At 44.3% G+C, this 20,180-nt stretch overlaps 1 protein-coding gene across 6 annotated transcripts in view; it reads left to right on the forward strand.

Annotated features, from left to right (window-relative positions):
- SPATA6L (spermatogenesis associated 6 like) overlaps window positions 1-20,180 on the forward strand; it is a 36,137-nt gene that overhangs the window by 10,237 nt on the left and 5,720 nt on the right. For 5 of the 6 annotated variants that reach the window (XR_009244448.1, XM_058657408.1, XM_058657409.1 and 2 more), the window contains 6 exons: window positions 4,562-4,686; window positions 9,671-9,748; window positions 12,642-12,887; window positions 15,086-15,188; window positions 17,524-17,558; window positions 18,303-18,490. Coding sequence is in view for 5 of the 6 variants with exons in the window: in XM_058657408.1 (XP_058513391.1) it covers window positions 4,562-4,686; window positions 9,671-9,748; window positions 12,642-12,887; window positions 15,086-15,188; window positions 17,524-17,558; window positions 18,303-18,490 (775 nt within the window). In the remaining variant the exon portion in view is untranslated. The remainder of the gene's footprint in view (window positions 1-4,561; window positions 4,687-9,670; window positions 9,749-12,641; window positions 12,888-15,085; window positions 15,189-17,523; window positions 17,559-18,302; window positions 18,491-20,180) is intronic. The other variant, XM_058657406.1, reaches the window with a different exon arrangement.

A 20,180-nucleotide genomic window follows, 5' to 3' on the forward strand; every position in this document is an offset into this window, starting at 1 on the left:
TGTTGTATGAGCTTGTTCTCAGGAGAGCATGGTTAAGCAGTGTGACAGGTGAGGCCTTGGAAAGAGTTCCAGCCCTGCAGATGTGGGTCCCACTGGAACAGGTGCAGGGCTCCAACAACGTACAGTGTGTCTGGGCATCTGCCATTGTTTTTGTTGTTGGCTCTTCGGCACATCAACCCGTGGAGACAGACACAAATCCTGCTCCCTGTGAGTCTGCGGAGAGAAGCTCTTGGCGGATGCATTGCTTTCTTTGTAGATAGAACAGAGAAGGCGCCTTGTAAATGCTTTTCAGAAAGTCCCATAAGGTTTTGCAAACTAGCAGGCCATTGAGGCTTTTTTAAAATAATTTTTTTTGCTTTTGATTTGACCCAATTTTGTACTCTCCCCATTTTTCCCTCTTGCCATTTTTTGCCCATATTATCAAATAATATAGATCCCATATGGGCACCGGTTCTAATCCTGACAGCCCTGCTTCCCATCCAGCTGCTCGCTTGTGGCCTGGGAAAGCAGTTGAGGATGGCGAAAGTCTTGAGACCTTGCACCCGTGTGGGAGACCCAGAAGAGACTCCTGGCTCCTGGCTTTGGTTCGGCTGAGCTCAGGCTGTTGTGGCTGCTTGGGGAGTGAATCATCAGACAGAAGATTTTCCTCTCTGTCTTCCTTCTTTCTGTGTATCTAAGTTAAAGAAAAAGTGCAGTCCCTTAGCACAAGTTACAAGATGAACTTTCTGATATTTAAATGTATTATAACATGACAAGTACAGGCAAAGGTGGAAAATCTAATCTAATATATTAGAAATATATTTAAACATTTTATTGGGAGTCTTACTTTATTTGGAAGTAGTTGCACATACTGTATAGTATCTTTACTTTCCAGTGTGCTAGTCTCCCTTGTGTAGTTCATGTATATATGTATACATATATAGCTGTTATGTGTACATATATATTTTATACTTTGCTTATTGATTGCCTTGTATTAGAGATAACCTATGATATTTGGCACTGGCTTATTTCACTAAGCATAACGTTTTCCAGCTGGGACCATTTTATTACAAACAACACAATTCATTTCCCTTTATGGCTGAGTAGTGTTCCTTCTAGAAGATGTACTATTTCTTATCCATTTCTCTGTTGATGGGCATCTGGGTTGATTGCATGTGAATTGTACTGCTCTGAATGTAGGGTGGCAGGTTTCTCTTCGAGCACAGATTTCATTTCCTTTGGATATATTCTCAGGAGTGGTAGATGAATTCTCAGTTGTCTAAGCACTCCCCATTCTGACTTCCCAAGTTGTGGTAGTAGTTTACATTTCCACCAGCAGTAGATCAGTGTACCTTTTCCCCCCATCCTGGCCAACAACAGTTTGCTGCTTTCTGTATGTAGGCCATTCCCACTGGAGTTAGGTGACCCTTCATAATGGTCTTATTGCATCTCCCTAATAGCTGGAGAACCTGAGGATTTTTTCATGTGTCTATTAGCTTTTTGAATTTCATCTTTTGAGAGGTATCTGTTCATCTCCTTTGCCCATTTGCATCACTTTTAAATACACCAATTTCACGCAAAAGATTTGATGGCTATAAAGTTAATAGCACAGGTGACTTAATGCAAGCAAGAATATTCAAAGGTTTGCATGGCCTTTTACTTCTTTTTTCCTTTTCTTTTCTACTTCTACTTTTGCTTTCTTTTCCTCTTCTTCCTCTTCCTCTCCTCCATCTTCCTCTCCCTCTTCTTCTTTTCTCCTTCCTTCCTTCCTTCCTTCCTCCCTCCCTCCCTCCCTTTCCTCTCTCCCTTTCCTACAAAATCTAAGAATCTAAGGATTTTGCTTCCAAGAAATAAGGATCCCTTTGACTCTTCAGTTTATAGGGGTGGGGAAAAGCAGTGGACACAGGAGGGCAGTGTAGACCTGCTTTTAATGGTGCCCATTCACTTAAGCCACATGTACCAGGCATCTGCGTGAGAATTTCTGCCTTAGGTAACTTGGGTTTGAATGTCTGCTTTGCCATGTGGCATCATGACAGGTGTCTTAAATTTTCACATCCTTGGTCTCCTTATCTGCAGAGAGGGAATCAATTGAAATCCCATAGCTGGCAGCATGTTGGCAGTTTAGCTATGTTCTATAAATGTTAGCTATTTCTCTAGCCAGTGTGATTAAAATTAGTTCTGTTGAAATCTCATTTCTTTTTTTTAGGGAAAAACTGTTCATGGATGGCATTGATGATGTCACCACCTATGCCATTAGACCGTTCAGAATGCTGAGTTCTTTCACACTTCATTTACTGTTCAGATGGGAAGTGTAACTGGAAGGGTTTAAACAGGCAAAAACACAACTGGATTTTTTTTTTCATTTTACTTGAGAGGGTGAGAGCGAGCACGCATGTAAGTGAGAGAGCGCACCATCTTCTGGTTCATTTCCTAAAGGCCAGGAAGCTGGGCCTTCATCCCAGGTCTCCCGCCTGAGCAGCAGGCATCCCAGCAGGCATCCCAGTGCCTGAGCCCTCACCTGCCACCTCTGAAAGTCTGCATCAGCAGAAAGCTGGGGTTGAGAGCAGACCCAGGCCTCGGCCAGGATGTGGGTGTCCCTAACAGCATTTTCATTACTGCCCCCAAACACCTGCAAGAATGAAAGCAGAGAGATCATGACAGGACAGCAGTGGCTGCCCTGTGAAGGTGTGTGGAAAGTAGTGAGGATTGGATTGGGGCTATAGCCCTAAAGGTGCAGGGGAGAGGACAGATTTTAGATGCATTTGGGGAAGCAGAACTAACTGGATCTCCTCCTAGGTGACTCTCAGAGTGAGCCAGGAAAGACTGCAGTGTGTCAGAAGAAAGGAAAGGCTGGCATGAGCTGTGCACAGAATTTGCAAACGAGGGCGGTGCCAACCTCAGTCCATTGTGACTGGAGGATGCCTGGAAGGGGCTGGGGTTTGGCACAGCACCTAAGACCTGTTTTGGACATCTGTATCCTGAATTAGAGTTCCTGGGTTCAAGGCCCAGGACTGCTTCCACTCTAGCTTGCTCCTCATATGCATTTAGGAGGCAGCAGCTAACCGCTTCGTAGCAGGCTCCTAGCCACCCATGGGGGAGGTCTGGATTGAGCTGCTGGCTCCAGCCTTGGCTATTAGGGACTTTTGGGGAGTGAACTAGCAGAAGGGAGAGCTCCGTCTGTCTGCCATTCAGATCAGATGAAAATAGTTTTGGCAAAAAAATATTCTTGAACACAGAGAAAAATATAGAATCCCTTTTTAAAATTTTATATTTGAATATTTATTTTTATTGGAAAGTCAGATATACAAAGAGGAGGAGAGGCAGAGAGGAAGATCTTCTGTCCATGGGTTCACTCCCCAAGTGGCTACAATGGCCGGAGCTGGGACAATCTGGAGCCAGGAGCTTCTTCTGGGTATCCCATGTGGGTACAGGGTCCCAAGGCTTTGGGCTGTCCTCTACTGCTTTCCCAGGCCACAAACAGGGAGCTGAATGGGAAGCAGGGCTTCCGGGATTAGAACTGGTGCTCATATGGGATCCCAGCTTGTGCAACGTGAGGACTTCAGCCCCTGGACTACTTCATATTAAATGGAATAAATAGGAAGAAAAAATGAATCCATGATATTCTATGCTTTCAGTTGTTTTCTACAGCTGATAAAAAGCAAAGAATTTATCAGAATTCTCACAAACCATTTTTATTACAAGCCACTGTCTTTTGTCTTTTGTCTTTTCTTTTTTTCCTTTTTTTTTTTTTTTTTTACAGGTGGAGTATTATATTGATTCCTAGTACTGTTTGGTTCTATTCAACATGGAAAAGGAGGGAGCTCAGAAACACCCACCAGCAGAGGAGCTGGGATGGGACAGGGCTCACAGCTCTGAGTTCAGGACAGAGAAGCTGCCAGCGGACCCACCTCTACAGGGCCAGTACATGCTGCACCAGTGATCTGCTCTGACCATGTGCCCAGACACAGCCCCTCCAACCCCCAGCAAAGGAAATATTTCTCCCAAGAACTGCTTTTTTTTTATGAAGGATTTATTTTTATTGGAAAGCCAGATATACAGAGAGGAGAGACAGAGAGGAAAATCTTCTGTCCAATGGTTCACTCCCCAAGCGGCCACCATGGCTGGAGCTGAGCCCATCTGAGGCCAGGAGCCAGGAGCGTCTTCCGGGTCTCCCACATGGGTGCAGGGTCCCAAGGCTTTGGGACATCCTCTGCTGCTTTCCCAGACCAGAAACAGGGAGCTGGATGGGAAGTGGAGGTGCCAGGATATGAACTGGTGCCCATATGGGATCCCATGTTCACAAGGGGAGGATTTCTCCTTTGAGCCATTGCATAGGGGCCATGTAATATTCTCCATGAGGTAAAAAGTAGAAATTATTCTCTTCTGGAATGACATTTTGTTGGGATCAAAGCATCTGTTTTGTATCAAAGCATCTCTTACATTTATTCTCTTCCACTATCCCATCTCTTTTCATTGTGGTGGGAATTGTTGTATTAAATACACTTCAACTCTGTTCAAACTTGTGTTAGGACTAGGGATGTACAAATGTGCACTTACGCCTTTGCTGTTGCTTGCTTTCTAGCATGGGAAGAGTTGGCTTACTATGAAAAAAATACACGGGATTTTCTTTTCCCGGAGCCCACGCTGACAATGCCACACCCTGGGATGTATCGGGAGGTGCTCATGAAGACAGCCATCGGTTTTCCAGTAAGTCAAGCCTTGGCCATCCAGGCTTCCAGTGTGGGGGAAAGCTTCTCGGGACTTGAACGCGTTATTCCTTCTAGCATTCTCATGGACCAACGGCTGGAACCTGTGCGAGTTCTGCTTGGTGATCCTGCTGGGGTGTCCAACTCTAGATTGTGAATGAATCATGCTGATCTCACTGTTGAGCTGAGAGATGGAAGTCTCATTATCTTATCAGGTTAAATCATTGCCCGGCTTGTATTGTCATGCAGTTATAGAAGGCTTGTTCTTTCAACCTCTGATTGCAGCTTAACAGAAAGATTTGTCTAGTCATTGCCGTTGTGACTAAATAAAGTAGCCATAGTAGTGATGTTACTGTTCCTTTATTTTCTGCTTCCCATTTTTCCTTTTTTTTTACACATTTTATTTACTTTCCTATTAGCCAAGGCAGGTGTTCTAATGTCCACTAGAAAGAGGAAATTGACAGAGGCTTATTGTTAATTGCTGAAGGATGTTACAAGATTCAGCACTTGAATGAGGTTTTATAAGACTTAGGTTTAAATAGAAGGATAGTCATTATAAAATCCATATTTGTGTATATTATAAAGTGCATATTGACTATTCAACTTTTTCCCTGCCCCATGAATTGCTGCTGTTAGTATTGAAGGAAGTGGCATTATCTCAGCCTTGTTGGTAGCAGTATAGACACAAGATGTCTGTGTTCAGGATGCTTATGACGACGAAAGTTTCTGATTCTGCCACTTCAAATGGCGAACACTTTGTACAGTCTCCTAAGCAGAATCCCAGAAGGCGGAGCGTTAAGCCCGCTGTTATCACTGTTTTTTGTCTACAAATTTTTTGTGTCACATAACAGTCATCATGGCTGGGAGGTGCCTGCCTCTATTATTTCGAGTTACTGGGTTATTCCTCTTGATAAATGGAAAGGAAACAGAAGTGGATGAGGGTCAGGTAGGGGACACCCTATTGTCTTTGATTTGCTCATATTCTCCACTTAATAGAAGCCTTTTATGAATATTAGGCTCATATGCAGCTAAGTAGCAAGAGAAGAAGAAACATCGTTTTCTCAAGTGTTAACTTTCTGGGCATCAGTCATGAATATATCCTGTAGGAAATTGTGTGTAGAATTTTTTTTGTAAAAGTAGATTATCATGAGAGAAAGGCTTTAAGCATCTGTAGAAACTTTCTCATGTCCCAGAAATAAAGTATCGATGCTTATAATTAATCACATGATAGTTTGAAGTGATTTGTAATAAAATAGAAGGGCTACATCTTTCTCAAATGTGCTCTCAGACAAAATGAACCAGTTGGTAAGGATTTTTACGAAGAGCAGTTGCCCACTCTGTTTTCTGAATCGCAGGCCCTGAGCTGTGCTCACTCCACGGGCTATCACGGTTGGCTCTCCTTCATCTTGCCAGGTGGCTACTGTCATTTCGCCATGTTGTGGGTGGGGACGGTGGTGCAGGGAGTTGCAGGAATGTCCTCAGAGCCTGCAGATGGAGGAGCATGGAGTGTCATGCCGGCTCGTGGGTACCAGGTGAGCTCTGTGTGCCTCTCTGTGCTGCTCTCCTATTTATTCTAGTCCATTATCCCATTGCTTTCCCTTGTTGTGGGAATTGTTGTATTCTATACACTTCAAATAAATTTAAACATTAAGTAAATACATGTAACTATATATATATATATATATATATATATATATATATACACACACATATGTATATACATCCTCATATCTATACTGTTTTCAGTCATGCCTGCTGTGTAGTTAAGTACATAACAAACGTGAATGCTAGTATTTGTGTTTATTGTGAGAGTCAGTAGTACCTCCCTGTAATGCAATACAATGACTGCAACAAGGCTGTACCTCAAGAGGCTGGTCGTTTAGGCTGACTTCTGGCTCATGGGGCATCTGGGGCGTGGCACCCCTGTGAGGACCTTGTGATTCCTCCAGTAGCACCGCAGACCCTGGAACTCTCCACTCCCCTCTTGTTGGCATGGTCAGTCTTGATAAGAGATGAGGCTGCGTGAGTCACATTTTGGTATACTCACTATCCTTTGCTCCCCTGGGTTGTCTGACCCTGTCTACCAGCTGGGCCTCTGTGGTTATCAGCCCAGAGTTCCCAGACCAGACCTTGCACTCCTGTGGGAGTACTGTGCACCCTTGATCCAAGGAAGTAGGTTGTGCCTGGAAGGGTTGGTTACACACAGTGATGAAATGTGCACAAGGATGAGCGAATGTGTGGGAGGCAAGCTTGCTAGTTCATCCGCAACTTGGTCAGGCAGAGAAAGTGGGCTCTGGAGTAAGACTGAGTTTCTTCCTTTATTTTTATTTTATTTATTTTTAAAAGATTCATTTACTTTTATTGGAAAGTCAGATATACAAATAGGAGGAGAGGCAGAAAGGAAGATCTTCCATTCGCGGGTTCACTCCCCAAGTGGCCACAATGGCCGGAGCTGAGACAATTTGGAGTCAAGAGCTTCTTCCGGGTCTCTCATGCGGGTGCAGGGTTCCAAGGCTCTGGGCCGTCCTTCACTGCTTTCCCAGGCCACAAGCAGGAGCTGGGTGGGAAGAGGAGCTGTCAGGATTAGAACCAGCTCCCATATGGGAATCCAGCGTGTGCAAGGCGAGGACTTTAGCCACTAGGCTACCATGCTGGGCCTGTGACTGAGTTTCAAACACTGGTTCTACTGAGCCCCAGCTGGGTGACACTGGGCAAACTAGTCAACATTGTGGAGCCTTTTCCTCATGTATAAAATGGGGATCCAGTTGTCTCCACTCCACAGGTTGTACGAGGAACAGACAAGATCACCCATGTGAAAGCACCTGTATACACGTGACCTGTATAGGAAGGATGCAGTTCATGGTAGCCTTCCTCTCCTCTAGAGTTGCAGCAGGTGGCAACCCTTTCTAGAAATACCTGGAGTATAGATGCCTTCGATGAAAGTGAGATAGCAGAGACTTGAGGCACCATGGGTTTACCTGGTGAGGAACCTTCGAGAAATGGGTAGGATTTCAACAGGAAACAAGAAAGAAAAAGCATCCCTGAAACAAGAAATGCATGACCAAGTGGGATCCACTGAGGGATATGCCAGTGGAGGCACTGGACTCGTGGGGGGAGGTTCATGCTCAAAGGGGCTACAGGTGAGCTGATGATGGGGTCAACTGGAGACGGTGGGACACATCAGACTTGCATCTTGTTCCTGTTGCGCCATTTCTAAGCTTTGTGACCTTGGGAAAATTGCTTCGCGTCTTCCTAAGCCTCAAATCTCTGAGAGGCACAATAGTTAAAATCATCATATAGTAAATGGTGTTTTGGGGGTAGACTGTTTCATGAATTGTAACACATGTATGGATCTGTGAAACCCACCACAGTCAGGATATAGACATCATCTCCTAAATTCTCTCAGGTTCTCCCTTTATGGACACACTTACCCCGACCCTTTATCTCTCTGTTCTCCAAGACTGTACTTTTGTCCTTTTGAGGGTGCCATCTGCAGGTAATTTTTGAGACTGACTTCGGCCATTTAGAATAATCTTTGAGATTCATCTACGTGGTTGTGTGTCAGTAACCCATTCTTTGTCGTTGCTGAGTGGATTCCATTATAGAACATGAATTACTCAGGTGAAGAACGTTCAGATTACTTCTAGCTTTTGCACACGGCTCAATTTTTATTGTCTCCAAAATGAAATGTTGATAACTGTAGCTAACCTTACAGGATTGGACGAATTGAATAGAATAGACTATAGATGAAGGTAATTGGAAAGGTTATGAAAAACAGAATTGTAAGGGCTAAGTTTAAGGTGTCGGGTGCAGTGGAATGCCTGGGTTCAACACCCACTTCTGGCTCCTGGCCCCAGCATCACACTGATGCAGATCGTGAACACTGTGGCAAAGATTCCTGCCACTCGTGTGGGGCATCTGGACTGAGCTGCTGGCTCCCAGCTGGGGTGTGAACCACCCAGTGAGAGTGCTTCCTGTGACAGCTCCGTCTTCACTCTCTCCCTCTTCCCCTACCTCCATCAGACAAAAATACAAACTCAGAAGGACAAGTTCATTCTGGTATAAAGATTTCTTGAGATCCATGCATAGTTTTTTTCTTAAATATTTATATTAATTTTAACGGAAAGGTAGATTTACAGAGAGAAGGAGGGACAGAGAGAAAGATCTTCCATCTGGTTCACTCCCGCTAGTGGCCACAATGGCTAGAACCGAGCCAATCTGAAACCCTGAGCAAAGAGCTGCTTCTGGGTCTCCCCCAGAGATGCAGTGTCCCAAGGTTTTGGACTATTGTCCACTGCTTTCGCAGGCCACAAGCAGGGAGCTGAATGGAAAATGGAGCAACTGGGATATAAATCACTTCCATTTTTTTCCTGTGAACTTTTTGCAGTACTGAAATGGCAGGGTAAGGTAAAAATAGCAACAGCTTATGAAACAAAATGAGGCATTGGAAATACAGCTACTGAACAGAGGTTTGATATAAGTTTTTAAAAATTGGTGGTGGTGATGGGGAACCTGTATTCACTCTGCCCCCCCCCCAGGTAATATCATTTAATTTCATGGAATCATTTTTAAGGTTATCAATTTATTCATTTTCTTATTTGAAAAGTAGGGAGACAGAAATATAGAAAGACACTCTATTTGCTGGTTAATTTTCCAAATGGCTATAAGGCAAGCAAGGGGCCCAGTTGGAAGACAGAAGCCTAGAACTCAATCCAGCTCTCCAGCATCGACGGAGCATGGAGAGTACAAGGATCTGTCTCATCGGGGCTAAATGAGTAAGCAAATACCAACTCCTGAGGCCAGGGTCAGGTGCATCATACCATTTCATAAGTGTTCAGCTGTTCTTATCTCCCAGGCTTTTGAGATAATGTGTGTGAATTATGCCACCACACAAAGGAGCAGTTTTTGCAAGTCAGGGTGACACAGGCAAAAAGAAGTGTGTCCAGTAAATATTACTTGCATCTTTTGTGCTATTTTATTTTTAGGGTATTGCTCCCAAACTAGAGTTTGCTACAAGGACAGCCATCCGAGAGTGTGTGCCGCTGCATAGGAACAGGTTTCTGGTAAGTATAATAACAACAACAATACTGATGATGGTGATGACAAGGATACAAGCTCTGATAGAAAGAGTGGGAATTTTCTCTCCAAATTGAAAGAATCTTAACTCAAACTTGGCTTATTACAAAACGACACCCGCACAGCCTAGCACCTTGGAGCGAGCCTGTTTGATCCAGCTTTCCCTGGATGGCAGAAGTTGCCCTCCGAAGCAACACTGAAACTTGAACCCAGGCCATCTATGGTGGATCGTGTGTACGTCCCACACAGCATCTTAACTCCTGAACCCACTGCTCACCCCATGTTTCTGTTCTAAATGAATAACACCAAAAATATCACATGTTTTTACAGCATTAGAAAACAAAGTATAAAAGACAAAATAAGAAAAAAATTATCTGATTTTTAAAAATCATTTAGAAGTGTGACTTTTTAAAGTTATTTTGTACACGCATGTAATTTTATTGTAAAAGACTGGGTCATACTGTATTCCATTATTATCTTAGACACTTCTGTTTTTATTTGCTATTGTCATTGAGTATTTTCTCAAGTCCTCAAGTATTTGTACGCCCGAAAGATTTTCATGGTCTCATTGTATTCCACCGTGTACCGGGTCTTGTTTGTCCAGTCATCTTCTTTTTGTTGAGTATTTAACTGTTGTATCAGTCAGGATCCAATTAGGAAATCCAACTGCAATTGCTACTGTAACAGAATGATGTAGTGTTAAAAAAAAAGTGACTAAACAGGGGTTGGAGGACTGAAGGATAAAGGGGATGCTGAAGGGACCCACGGAGAAGACCTGCAGGAATTAGCTGGGGTCAAGAGTCTGGAAGCTTGAGGAACAGACCCTACAGACACGAAGGCACTGCCTTCCTGGGAATTCCAAAGCTGGACTCTGAGGAAGCTGGACTGCTGGGAATGGTTTTGGGAGCAAGCAGGTGGCTCTGGCCAGCTGGTATTGGTTATATCTGAAGGGGCGCAAAGAGGCTGCTCCTGTTGTTGGCGGGGAGACAGTTATAAACTAGAGCTATTTGCTGCTACTAAGGGAAAGAATGGGTGTTGAGGCGCTACTGAGCTGAATAGAATGGAAATTCAGCCGCCTTCCCATCTTTTCCGTCTGCCTTGACGTCTGCCTCTGGTGCCCTCTGGTGGCAGAGCGCAATAAAATAACGGACGGCAACAGATGACTTGCAGAATTCCAAGCCTTGTATCATAGAGGTGAGGTGGGTTTGCAGCCAAGGGGCAATTGCGTGCTCACCAATACTCTTGGTTCCTAATTCTTAAACTATGATAAACACTTTGGTAGTTATACAATCAGCCATCCTATTTCTCTGTAATAAATTTATTGAAGTTAAATTGCAGGACCCAAGTGCATGCCAAAATATCTATCTATCTATCTATCTATCTATCTATCTATCTATCTACAATACACACAGATCTACTTGTTAAACAATAAGTATACTTCAGTTCATGGAAAAATGGACTTGAAAGATATTTATTTTAATGCAAAAACTTTTGAAATAGATGCACAGCTCTCTCACATGTCTTTTTGAAAACTCCCTCATATGCAAGGATTTTTAAAATTTTTGCACCAAACTAAATTGACCTTTAATTCTAGTTTCCATGAACTGTTTGTCTTCCTTTTGGAACATTTATGTGAGATGGTCCTATTAAGTGTATTTGGGAACTACGTGAAAGCTGGGGTAAGCAAGGTCCTGGCTCGAGGGTGGGACAGAGGTGGGTCCCAGGCCAGAACATCTGTCACTCACAGCTGCCAGGCACTGGTCATCATGGCCATTTTTTCTTTTTTTGAAAGGTTTGTTTATTTTTGTTGAAAAGACAGAGAAAGAGAGAGAGAGGGAGAGACAGAGATCTTCCATCTGCTAGTTCACTCCTCAAATGGCTGCGATGGCCAGAGCTAAGCCGATTTAAAGCCAGGTGCCAGGAGCCTCTTCCAGGTCTCCCACGCAGGTGCAGGGTCCCAAGCACTTGGGCCATCCTTTGTTGCTTTCCCAGGCATAAGCAGGGAGCTGGATTGGAAGCAGAGCAGCTGAGACCAGAACCTGTGCCCATTTGGGATGCCGGCACTGTAGGTGGAGGTTCAGTCCACAGAGCCACTGTGCTGGCCCCTTCCATGAACTTTTTACATACAAGGTAATATGAGTGGTTATAAATACAGAAGATTTTAAAAAAGATTTGAAATACATACTTATTTATTTGAAAGGCAGGGAGAGGGATAAACAGAGAGAAAGCTTCTGTTTACTGATTCACAAGCCAGAAACTCCATTTGGGGCTCTCACATGAGTGTGGGGCCCAAGTGTTTGGACCATTTGACACTGTCCTCCCAGGACCCTTACCAAAGAGCTGGACTGGGACTGAGTAGTTGTATGGGATGCTGACATCTCCAGTAGCAGTTTGACTTGCTGTGGCATCATGCTGGCCCCCAACGGTGATTTTAAGCTCATACTACTAAAAACATGAAGTAGAGAAATGTTCTTTCTTAGGTTTATATTGTATACATCTGAAATGTTCCGTCTTCTACTTTGGTTTTAGAGATGTTGATTGGGGGGCCAACTTTGGGTGCAGCGGTTTAAGCCACCACCCTTAATGCCTGTACTTCCCAGGAGTGCTGATTTGAGTCCTGGCTGCTCCGTTCCCAGTCCAGCTCCCTGCCAGTGCACCTGGCAAAGCAGTGCAGGGGCACCTGTACCTTTGAAGGAGACCCAGATAGAGTTCCAGGCTTAGTCCAGCCATAGCCACTGTGACCATTTGGAGAGCGACTCAAAAGATGCAACACCTCTCTCTCTGTAATTTTGACTTTCAAAAAAAAAGTTAGCTTAGTAATTGTATCCTGATTGAGTTTGCTTTCTTATTTTTTTAAAAAAATATTTTTTTCTGTTTCAGGAACAAAAGTATAAGTCACAAAGACCTTTATCACTATCACGTAGACCAATATTCCCCTTAAATAATACCAATACCAAGATGGTAGCGAAGACAAATCGTCTGGACAAGTTGCCTGCAAGCGTGGACCCCCGGGTCCCTTCTCCGTACTGCATGCGACGCTGCTTCCTGCAGCAGCCAGCTCTGTTCACCCCTGGAAATGACTGCAAGATCTCTGCGGGAAGCAAACCTCCATTTGTGGTTAGACACGTGAGCCCAAAGTTCTTATTGATTTTTAATGTTGCTGCTGGAAATAGCTATGGTGAGTGGGAGAGAAAGGAAGAGAGGAGAGGAGAGGTGAGGAAAGAGAGAAGATAAAGAGGGAGAGAGAGAGAGAGAAAGCCAGGATCCTGGATTTCAACCTGGTTCTTCCACATGGGTGGCAGGGGCAAAATTCATGAGGAGTCGTCTGCTGCCTGCCTGCCTGCCAAGGTGTGTATTAACAGGAAGCTGTGCCAAAGAGCACTGAGACTTGAACCAGCATTCCGATGCAGGATGTGAGCATCCCAGGCCACAGGTCCCTCTCCCTAAGGGATTTTTTCAGAATACTTGGAAATGGTGAGAGGCTAGAATAAAGGAATCCTCGTTTATAAGTACAAATGAATGTCACTTAAGAACAGCATTCTAATAACGACTGTTGTTAAGTTGTACTTGTAAAAGGTATCTGATGCAGAAAACTTGTTCAGTCAGTGCCAGCTGTGCCAGGTTTTAATGTCTGGGACTCGTTAACAGAGTGTGATGGTGACACACGATAAGTCACCACTACCCGGAGCAGTCTGTGAAGTGACAGGAGTCGAAGACAGGTAGCCAAGGCTGGTGTGGACCCTGCATTGATTCAGACGAAAGAAAACAGAGATAGCTGTGTTCTTATTGAGACTGGCAGTCAGCGGCCATCCTGGGAAGCACAGGGAAGGTGTGTGGAGAGAAGCAATAAAATTTCTTAATGAAGGTCATCCTAGATTTTGCCAGTAGGGATTAGTGTAGGCAAAGATAATCATTCCAGAAAGTGGGTGTTTAACCTCGCAGCTGAAGTGCCCCTTAGGGACCCCCATGTCCCCTGTTGGTGTGCCAGGGTCCAATTCCTGACCCCAGCTTCCTGCCAGATCACTTGAATGACTGGCTTCCCACCACCCATGTGGGGGACTTGCATGGTGTTCCTGGCTCCCAGCTTTGGCCCTCACCCAGTCGCTGTGGGCATCTGGGCGGTGAGCCAGCAGGTGGAGGCTGTGTCTCCGCCTTTGTCTCTCTCCCTCTCAAATAAGTAAAAGTTTCAAAAATCAAATCAGACCCTTTTAGTTTTCTTAATTTGTTATAAAAGTAATGGGAAATATAGAAAAGCTCAAGGAAAAGTTATCTGTTGTCTCACCAGCAGAAAGTCATTAATTTGATCTATTTTGAATCGTTTTTTATTCATAGACTCTTTTTTCCCATCAAGTCAATGGATTTTTCAGTACATTTTAATTAACATTACATTCAAAGCATTTTTAAATTCAAAATATTTTCTCCTTGGTAGCCTGTGTAAAGCTATCTGACAAAAAATTTCACAACCAGTCTTTAAATGTGGTTCATGAAAATACTATTAATTGGCAAAACAACAACAACAAAAAACCATTACTAATTGGAGCTGACTGAACAGCGTGATTTATTTCACTTAGTATATACATTTTTATAAAGTAGAACTTTAGTTCAAACCTTATGAACTAATTGTTTTTAAAGTTTTGTTATTTTTAAAGGACATTTTATATTGTTGAAAAAATATATTTATTGGAAAGACAGACTTAGGGAGAGAGGGTGGAAGATAGATCTGTACTGTACTATAGCACTAGCTGCAATATTATTTTATTTACTATGCTCTATTTTTTAAACATTTATTTATTTTACTTGAAAGAATTACTGAGAGACCCAGAGAGAGCTCTTCCATCTGCTGGTTCACTACCAAATGGCCTCTGTGGCTAGAGCTGGAGCCAGGAGCTTCCTCAGGATCTCCCAAGTGGATGTGGAGGCCCAGGGACTGGGGCCATCCCCTGCTGCTCTCCCCAAGTGCATGAGCAGGGAGTTGGATCAGAGGTGGAGCGAATAGGACCTGAACGAGCACCCCCATGGGATGTTGGCAGTGCTGCCCCCCTTTAAATAATTCTTAATAGCTGTTGCATTGTGCCAAAATTCTTTTCTGAACTAATTTGTGTCCGGTTTAGCTGGTACACTTGTGTTTAGACTCAGTGAAGTCAGTGGCATGGGTTGTTCTGTGGGTCTAACCCATCATGTGCTCCAAGGTTGCATATTGGCTGTTTACTCATGTCTCCTAACTTATAGAACAGGCGATTGCAGTTGGGAAAGGAGCATAATGGGTACCAAGGAAAGTGTAATACAAGCTGTGATGGGTTAAACTGTTAACTCTTCCTTTGCAGGTGGACAGTGCAAAACCTTTTGGTGAGAATAATTCAGAGCACTGTTCCCGGAAGTCTAAAAGAAAATCCGAGTTTTCAAACTTCCCCTTTCCAATGAGAAGAGGTACTTGCGTTTTCTTGTTCTGCCCGTGTGGGTCCTGCTTTTGCTCTGTGTAATCATGAGTAAGTTTGGAAACTGTGGGCCTGCTTCCTAAATGCCCTTCAGCTGTGCAGTTTCCAAGGCCAGGTTCCTTTGGAGCAGTGTCCTCTGCGAAGGTGTTCATTTGAGAACTCATGTGGCTGGCGAATGTGCCAATAGAATTGCTAATCAGAGCCCGCACTTGCCCTGGGTGGCTTGACAGAATGGTCAGGTTATTACAGGTAGCTTTTGGTAAACTCCCTTGTACAGATACCAGAAAGTGAGAGTGCAAAAGTCCAATGAATGTCTTACTGAGATTTGTGTAACCCTCTCAGATCTCCGGAAAGATGTGGGCAAGTCCTCTGGGCCATATGCTAACTGTATAATGAGACTTCCTTGGGAAGGATGACTGACAGTGATGTGGGTGCTGTAGTGAAGGGTGTGGCAGTTCACCCATTCTCGAACTTCATTCGAACGCTTAGACCAGACAGCATTGGAGGTGACCTCAGTCCTTTGCCTGCTGGTAGGATGGTACTTGGGCCATCCCTTATATCAGAGTTCCCTAGAATAGGTTTAAAGCTTTGTCCTTTTAAAGGGCTGCAGGGTCTCTTGGGATGCCCCAAGCCAGTACTCTGTTACAGCAGCTGAGCAAGGACAGAGGACAGCAGAACCTGCTTCACCACTGCTGCCAATCCATTTAAGGTCTTTGAACTGAAAGTCACCCCCCAAAGCCCAGAGAGCAACACTGGCTTGACTGTTACAGGGAAGCAAAGCGACAATCAATGTTCTTTCCTGGGGAGGACAAGCTGGGCTTAATGCTGGCTTGGATATAAAGAGACTCATGCAGCATACTGGCCTCTGTCACCTCTTAATCCTGGCAGAGAGGTTATGATCTGCGCAGAGGTCACACACCATTTTTGGCCGGGGGGGAATACCTCTTTTTAGGAAGACAATCAGAGCTCTGGGCTCAGATCCTTGGAATCCCTGTAGCTTTCAAGCCAGATCTTGGCTGACATCACAGGTCAGCTCACTCCTCCAGGCCTAAGGTAGATGAAAGCGATGTTCTTCAGACTCGAACATGTTTCACTCAGGGATCTTGTTCAACTGCAGGTTCTGCTTCAGTAGTGCTGGGCTTGGGGTGGGATCCTTCTTGGAGTACAAACTTCTGCATGGTGCTGATGCTGCTGGTGAGTGGACCACACTAACCAGGGAGCCGAGGGAGGTCCCTGGGCAGGAGAGTGCTGCTGGCCAGTGACCAGGGTTTGCAGGGCCACAGGGCAGACTTGTGGCCATAGCTAAAAAGGACCTTGACATTGCTGCTTCTCTGCACAGCTTGGGGTGGGAGAGATGAAGGTTGCTTAGATAAAACAGACACCTACATGTGTATGGGTCCAGAGGATATGTTGGTGAGGGATCATTAGTGAAGAAAAAATCCATTGTGACTGTGTAAGCACCATCCACACTGGGGAGGATGCCTTACAAATGACACATTTAAAATTTTTTTAAATCTGGAAAGATCAAATTTAATCTTGTTTTTTCTCTGTGTGCATTTACTACTTCACTTCTTTGTCATTCTTGTCATTCTGCCTTAGGTCCACTTATGTATTTAGAGGGTCATCATAATGATTTCTGTTTTTGCCTTGTTAGATTTCTCCAAGCGCTTATGTATTCATTGTCTCAATTGAACATTTGTGTCCAGTCTTTGGCAAAGATAGAATTCACCCCTCCCCCCAAAAAAAACCCCACAGACAATGGCAGAGGAGACATGATGTAGGAATTCTATGAAGATTGAACATCCATAACCTAAATACCCAAAATGCTCCAAAAGCTGAAATTTTTGAGTATCACCATTCTGTCACAAGTGGAAAGGTCCATCTCTGACATGATGGTATGACTCAGTCAAAATGCAAGGGCACTAAAAATATGGTGTAAAATCATCTTCGAGCTATGTGAATAAGGCACATATGGCGTACAAACGAATTGTATGTTTACATTTGAGTCCCAGGCCCAAGAGATCATCCTATCTATGTGAATATTCTAAAATCCAACAAAACCCATTCTCTGAAACACTTAATGATCCCAAGAATTTTGGAGAAGTGGCTTCAACTTGTATCAGATCCACATTGCTATCGTTTGGACCCTGAGAATCTGGGTAAACAGGAGTTCTGCAGATTTACAAGTGCCTGTACTTCATAAGCGCTAAAGTTTGTAATGATTGAATGTGTAATGTGTTTGTACTGCTGTGGCCTCAGTGTAATAGCAGTTGTGGGATTAATTGGTATCCATGAGTCATTGAAACTCTTGTTCCTCTTTCTTCTAGCTTCTTCTCTTGACAGCCTTGCAGCTAACGTAAAGGTAATTTTAGAAGTAGCATTTGTAAAATGATCTGTTTCCAACTATCCTAAGTCACGTGTTGTGGCTTCTCCAATTGGAAGTGGGAGTACACAGGTATAGCTGTTTTAGTTTGATGAGGCACTCAGGCTCCACAGTAGACTTTGCTTGGGGTAGTTGATCTGTTGCTCTCCTATAAGGTCTTTTAATTTGTAGGTTAACTCACCAAGAAGGGCTTTTGTAGGCCCAGTGCCTGTTTAATCAGTAATGGTATTCATTGCTTTTTCTCTGATCAAATACCTGTGTACGTGAAGGTGATCAATTCCTTGTTCTCAAACTTTAATTTGTAGAAGTGGAGGGTTGTTCTGTGTTACACGATGAGAATAGATGTTGTGAAGAGAACTCAATGTATTGTGCTTCTTATGGCGTAGAATTTAAGTAGTTTGTTGAGAAATCGTGTCTGTTCCAGGCCCAAGAATCTCCAGTCCTCAGAAATCACAAGTTCAGAGCACAAGTTGCTTTTGGAAATGTAGGGACTTCCACTAATTTTTTTTCCTTTAATTTTGACTCCTGAACATTTTACCTCTGGTTGTCTGTATCCTCACCCCTCATCTATTTACAGCAGGTCTCTGGACCCGCAGTTTTATCATCCTTCCCCTTAGTCCTCTTTCTTGTCCCACCTCACCCCCAGCTTTACATTCCACAAATGTTTCAAAACAAAACCTCAAACAAACAAACAAAAAAACATATTGTATTGTTGCCACTCAGGTTATCAAAGAGCCAGATGAACGCATCATTTTAAGGAGAGGATCGCCGTCACCTTTAGACTCCAGGAAGTTGGGAAAGCTGTCACTCAGGAACCAAGGGGATACCGACTGCCACCGGGAAATGTCATTTGCTACCTCCCAGCACTCCAGAACTCCCAGCCCGCAGGATCAGCTCCTGTTCCGCGAAAGGTCATTGGCAAGCCCCTCTCTCTCTCCCCCTGCCAGTGCCTTGTGTTCTGTAGATAGTAAAACCTTTCCCAGGAGCACTCAAATGTTGACACCTGATTGTGAAAAAAAAATGGATATTCCTTGGGATGTTGGTTGTAAACTGAATAGAGAACTCATTGGAGTGTAGATACTATTTTTACTGACATTGAATAAAAGATTTATTGTTTTTCTTTGAAAGGCAGAGTTACACACACACATTTATATATAGAGAAAAAGAGACTATTTCATCCACTGATTCACTCCCCAGGTGGTTGCAACAGCTTAAGTTGGGCTAGGCTAAATTCAGTACCTTGATGTCCATGTGGGTCTCCAACATGGGTGTGGGGACTCAAGCATCTAGGCTATCTTCTACCACTTTCCCAGGGCCATTAGCAGGGAGCTGGGTTAGAAGTGGAGTAGACAGGACTAATACGGGTACCCGTATGGAAAGCCAGCATTGCAAGCTGAGCTGCAGCAGAGGCACCATTATATGAAACTTATTAGGAGAGGGACTGATGCCATGATATAGTACCCTAAGTTTCCACCTGTGGACGTGGCATCCCATGTAGGGTGTCAGTTTGAGTTGAGGCTGCTCCAGTTCCAATCCAGTTCCCTGCTTGTGGCCTGGGAAAGCAGCAGAGAATGATTCAGGTCCTTGGGCCCCTGCACCCATGTGGGAGAACTGGAAAAAGCTTCTGGCTCCTGGCTTCAGACCAGCTCAGCTCCAGCCATTGCAGCCATTTGGAGAGAGGATCAGTAGATAAAAGTTCTCTCTCTCTGTAACTTCGACTTTCCAATAAATAAAATCAATCTTAAAAAAGAGAAAAGGAAAAGTAGTTAGGGAACCTGGAAATAATGTGTGTGCATGTGTGATCTTAGACATGGCACTGCTTGGGGCTGTGTTTTCTTTGCCTGGGAGTCATTATCCTGCACTGCTTTGTGTAGATGCTTTGTCTGATGATTCACTCCTCAAGTGGCCACAACAGCTGGAGCTGCACTGATTTGAAGCTAGGAGCCCAGAGCTTCTTCCAGCTCTCCCATGCAGTTGCAGGGTCCCAAGGCTTTGGGTCGTCCTGGACTGCTTTCCAAGGCCACAAACAGGAAGCTGGATGGGAAGTGGGGATGCCGGGATTTGAACTGGCGCTCATATGGGATCTCAGCTTGTGAAAGGAGAGGACTTTAGCTGCTAGGCTGCTGCAACGGGTCCTGTATTGTTTTGTTTTTTAAAGACAGTGTCAGACCTGTGGTCATGTTGGGGGTCTGGGTGACCTAAAGTAAATGATACATGATGGCTCAAGAACCTGCATTCCCGCCACCCATGTGGGAGACCTGGGTTGAGTTTCTGGCTCTTGGTTCTGGCTCGGCCCAGTCCCAGCCATTGTGGACCACTAGGTGGCAGTTTTCCGCCTGTCACTCTGGTTGTGAGAAGCTGGGATTAAAACTTTTGAAAGATTTATTTATTTTTACTGGAAAGGAAGATTTACAGAAAGGAGGGTAGATCCAGAGATCTTCCATCTGCTGGTTCACTCCCCAAATGGCCGCAATGGCTGGGACTGGACCAATCCAAGGCAGGAGCCAGGAGTTCTTCCGGGTCTCCCACGCAGGTGCAGGGTCCCAAAGCTTTGGGCTGTCCTCCACTGCTTTCCCAGGCCACAGCAGGGAGCTGGATTGG

This window comes from Ochotona princeps, chromosome 31, assembly GCF_030435755.1.
Source record: "Ochotona princeps isolate mOchPri1 chromosome 31, mOchPri1.hap1, whole genome shotgun sequence".
Lineage (NCBI taxonomy): Eukaryota > Metazoa > Chordata > Mammalia > Lagomorpha > Ochotonidae > Ochotona > Ochotona princeps.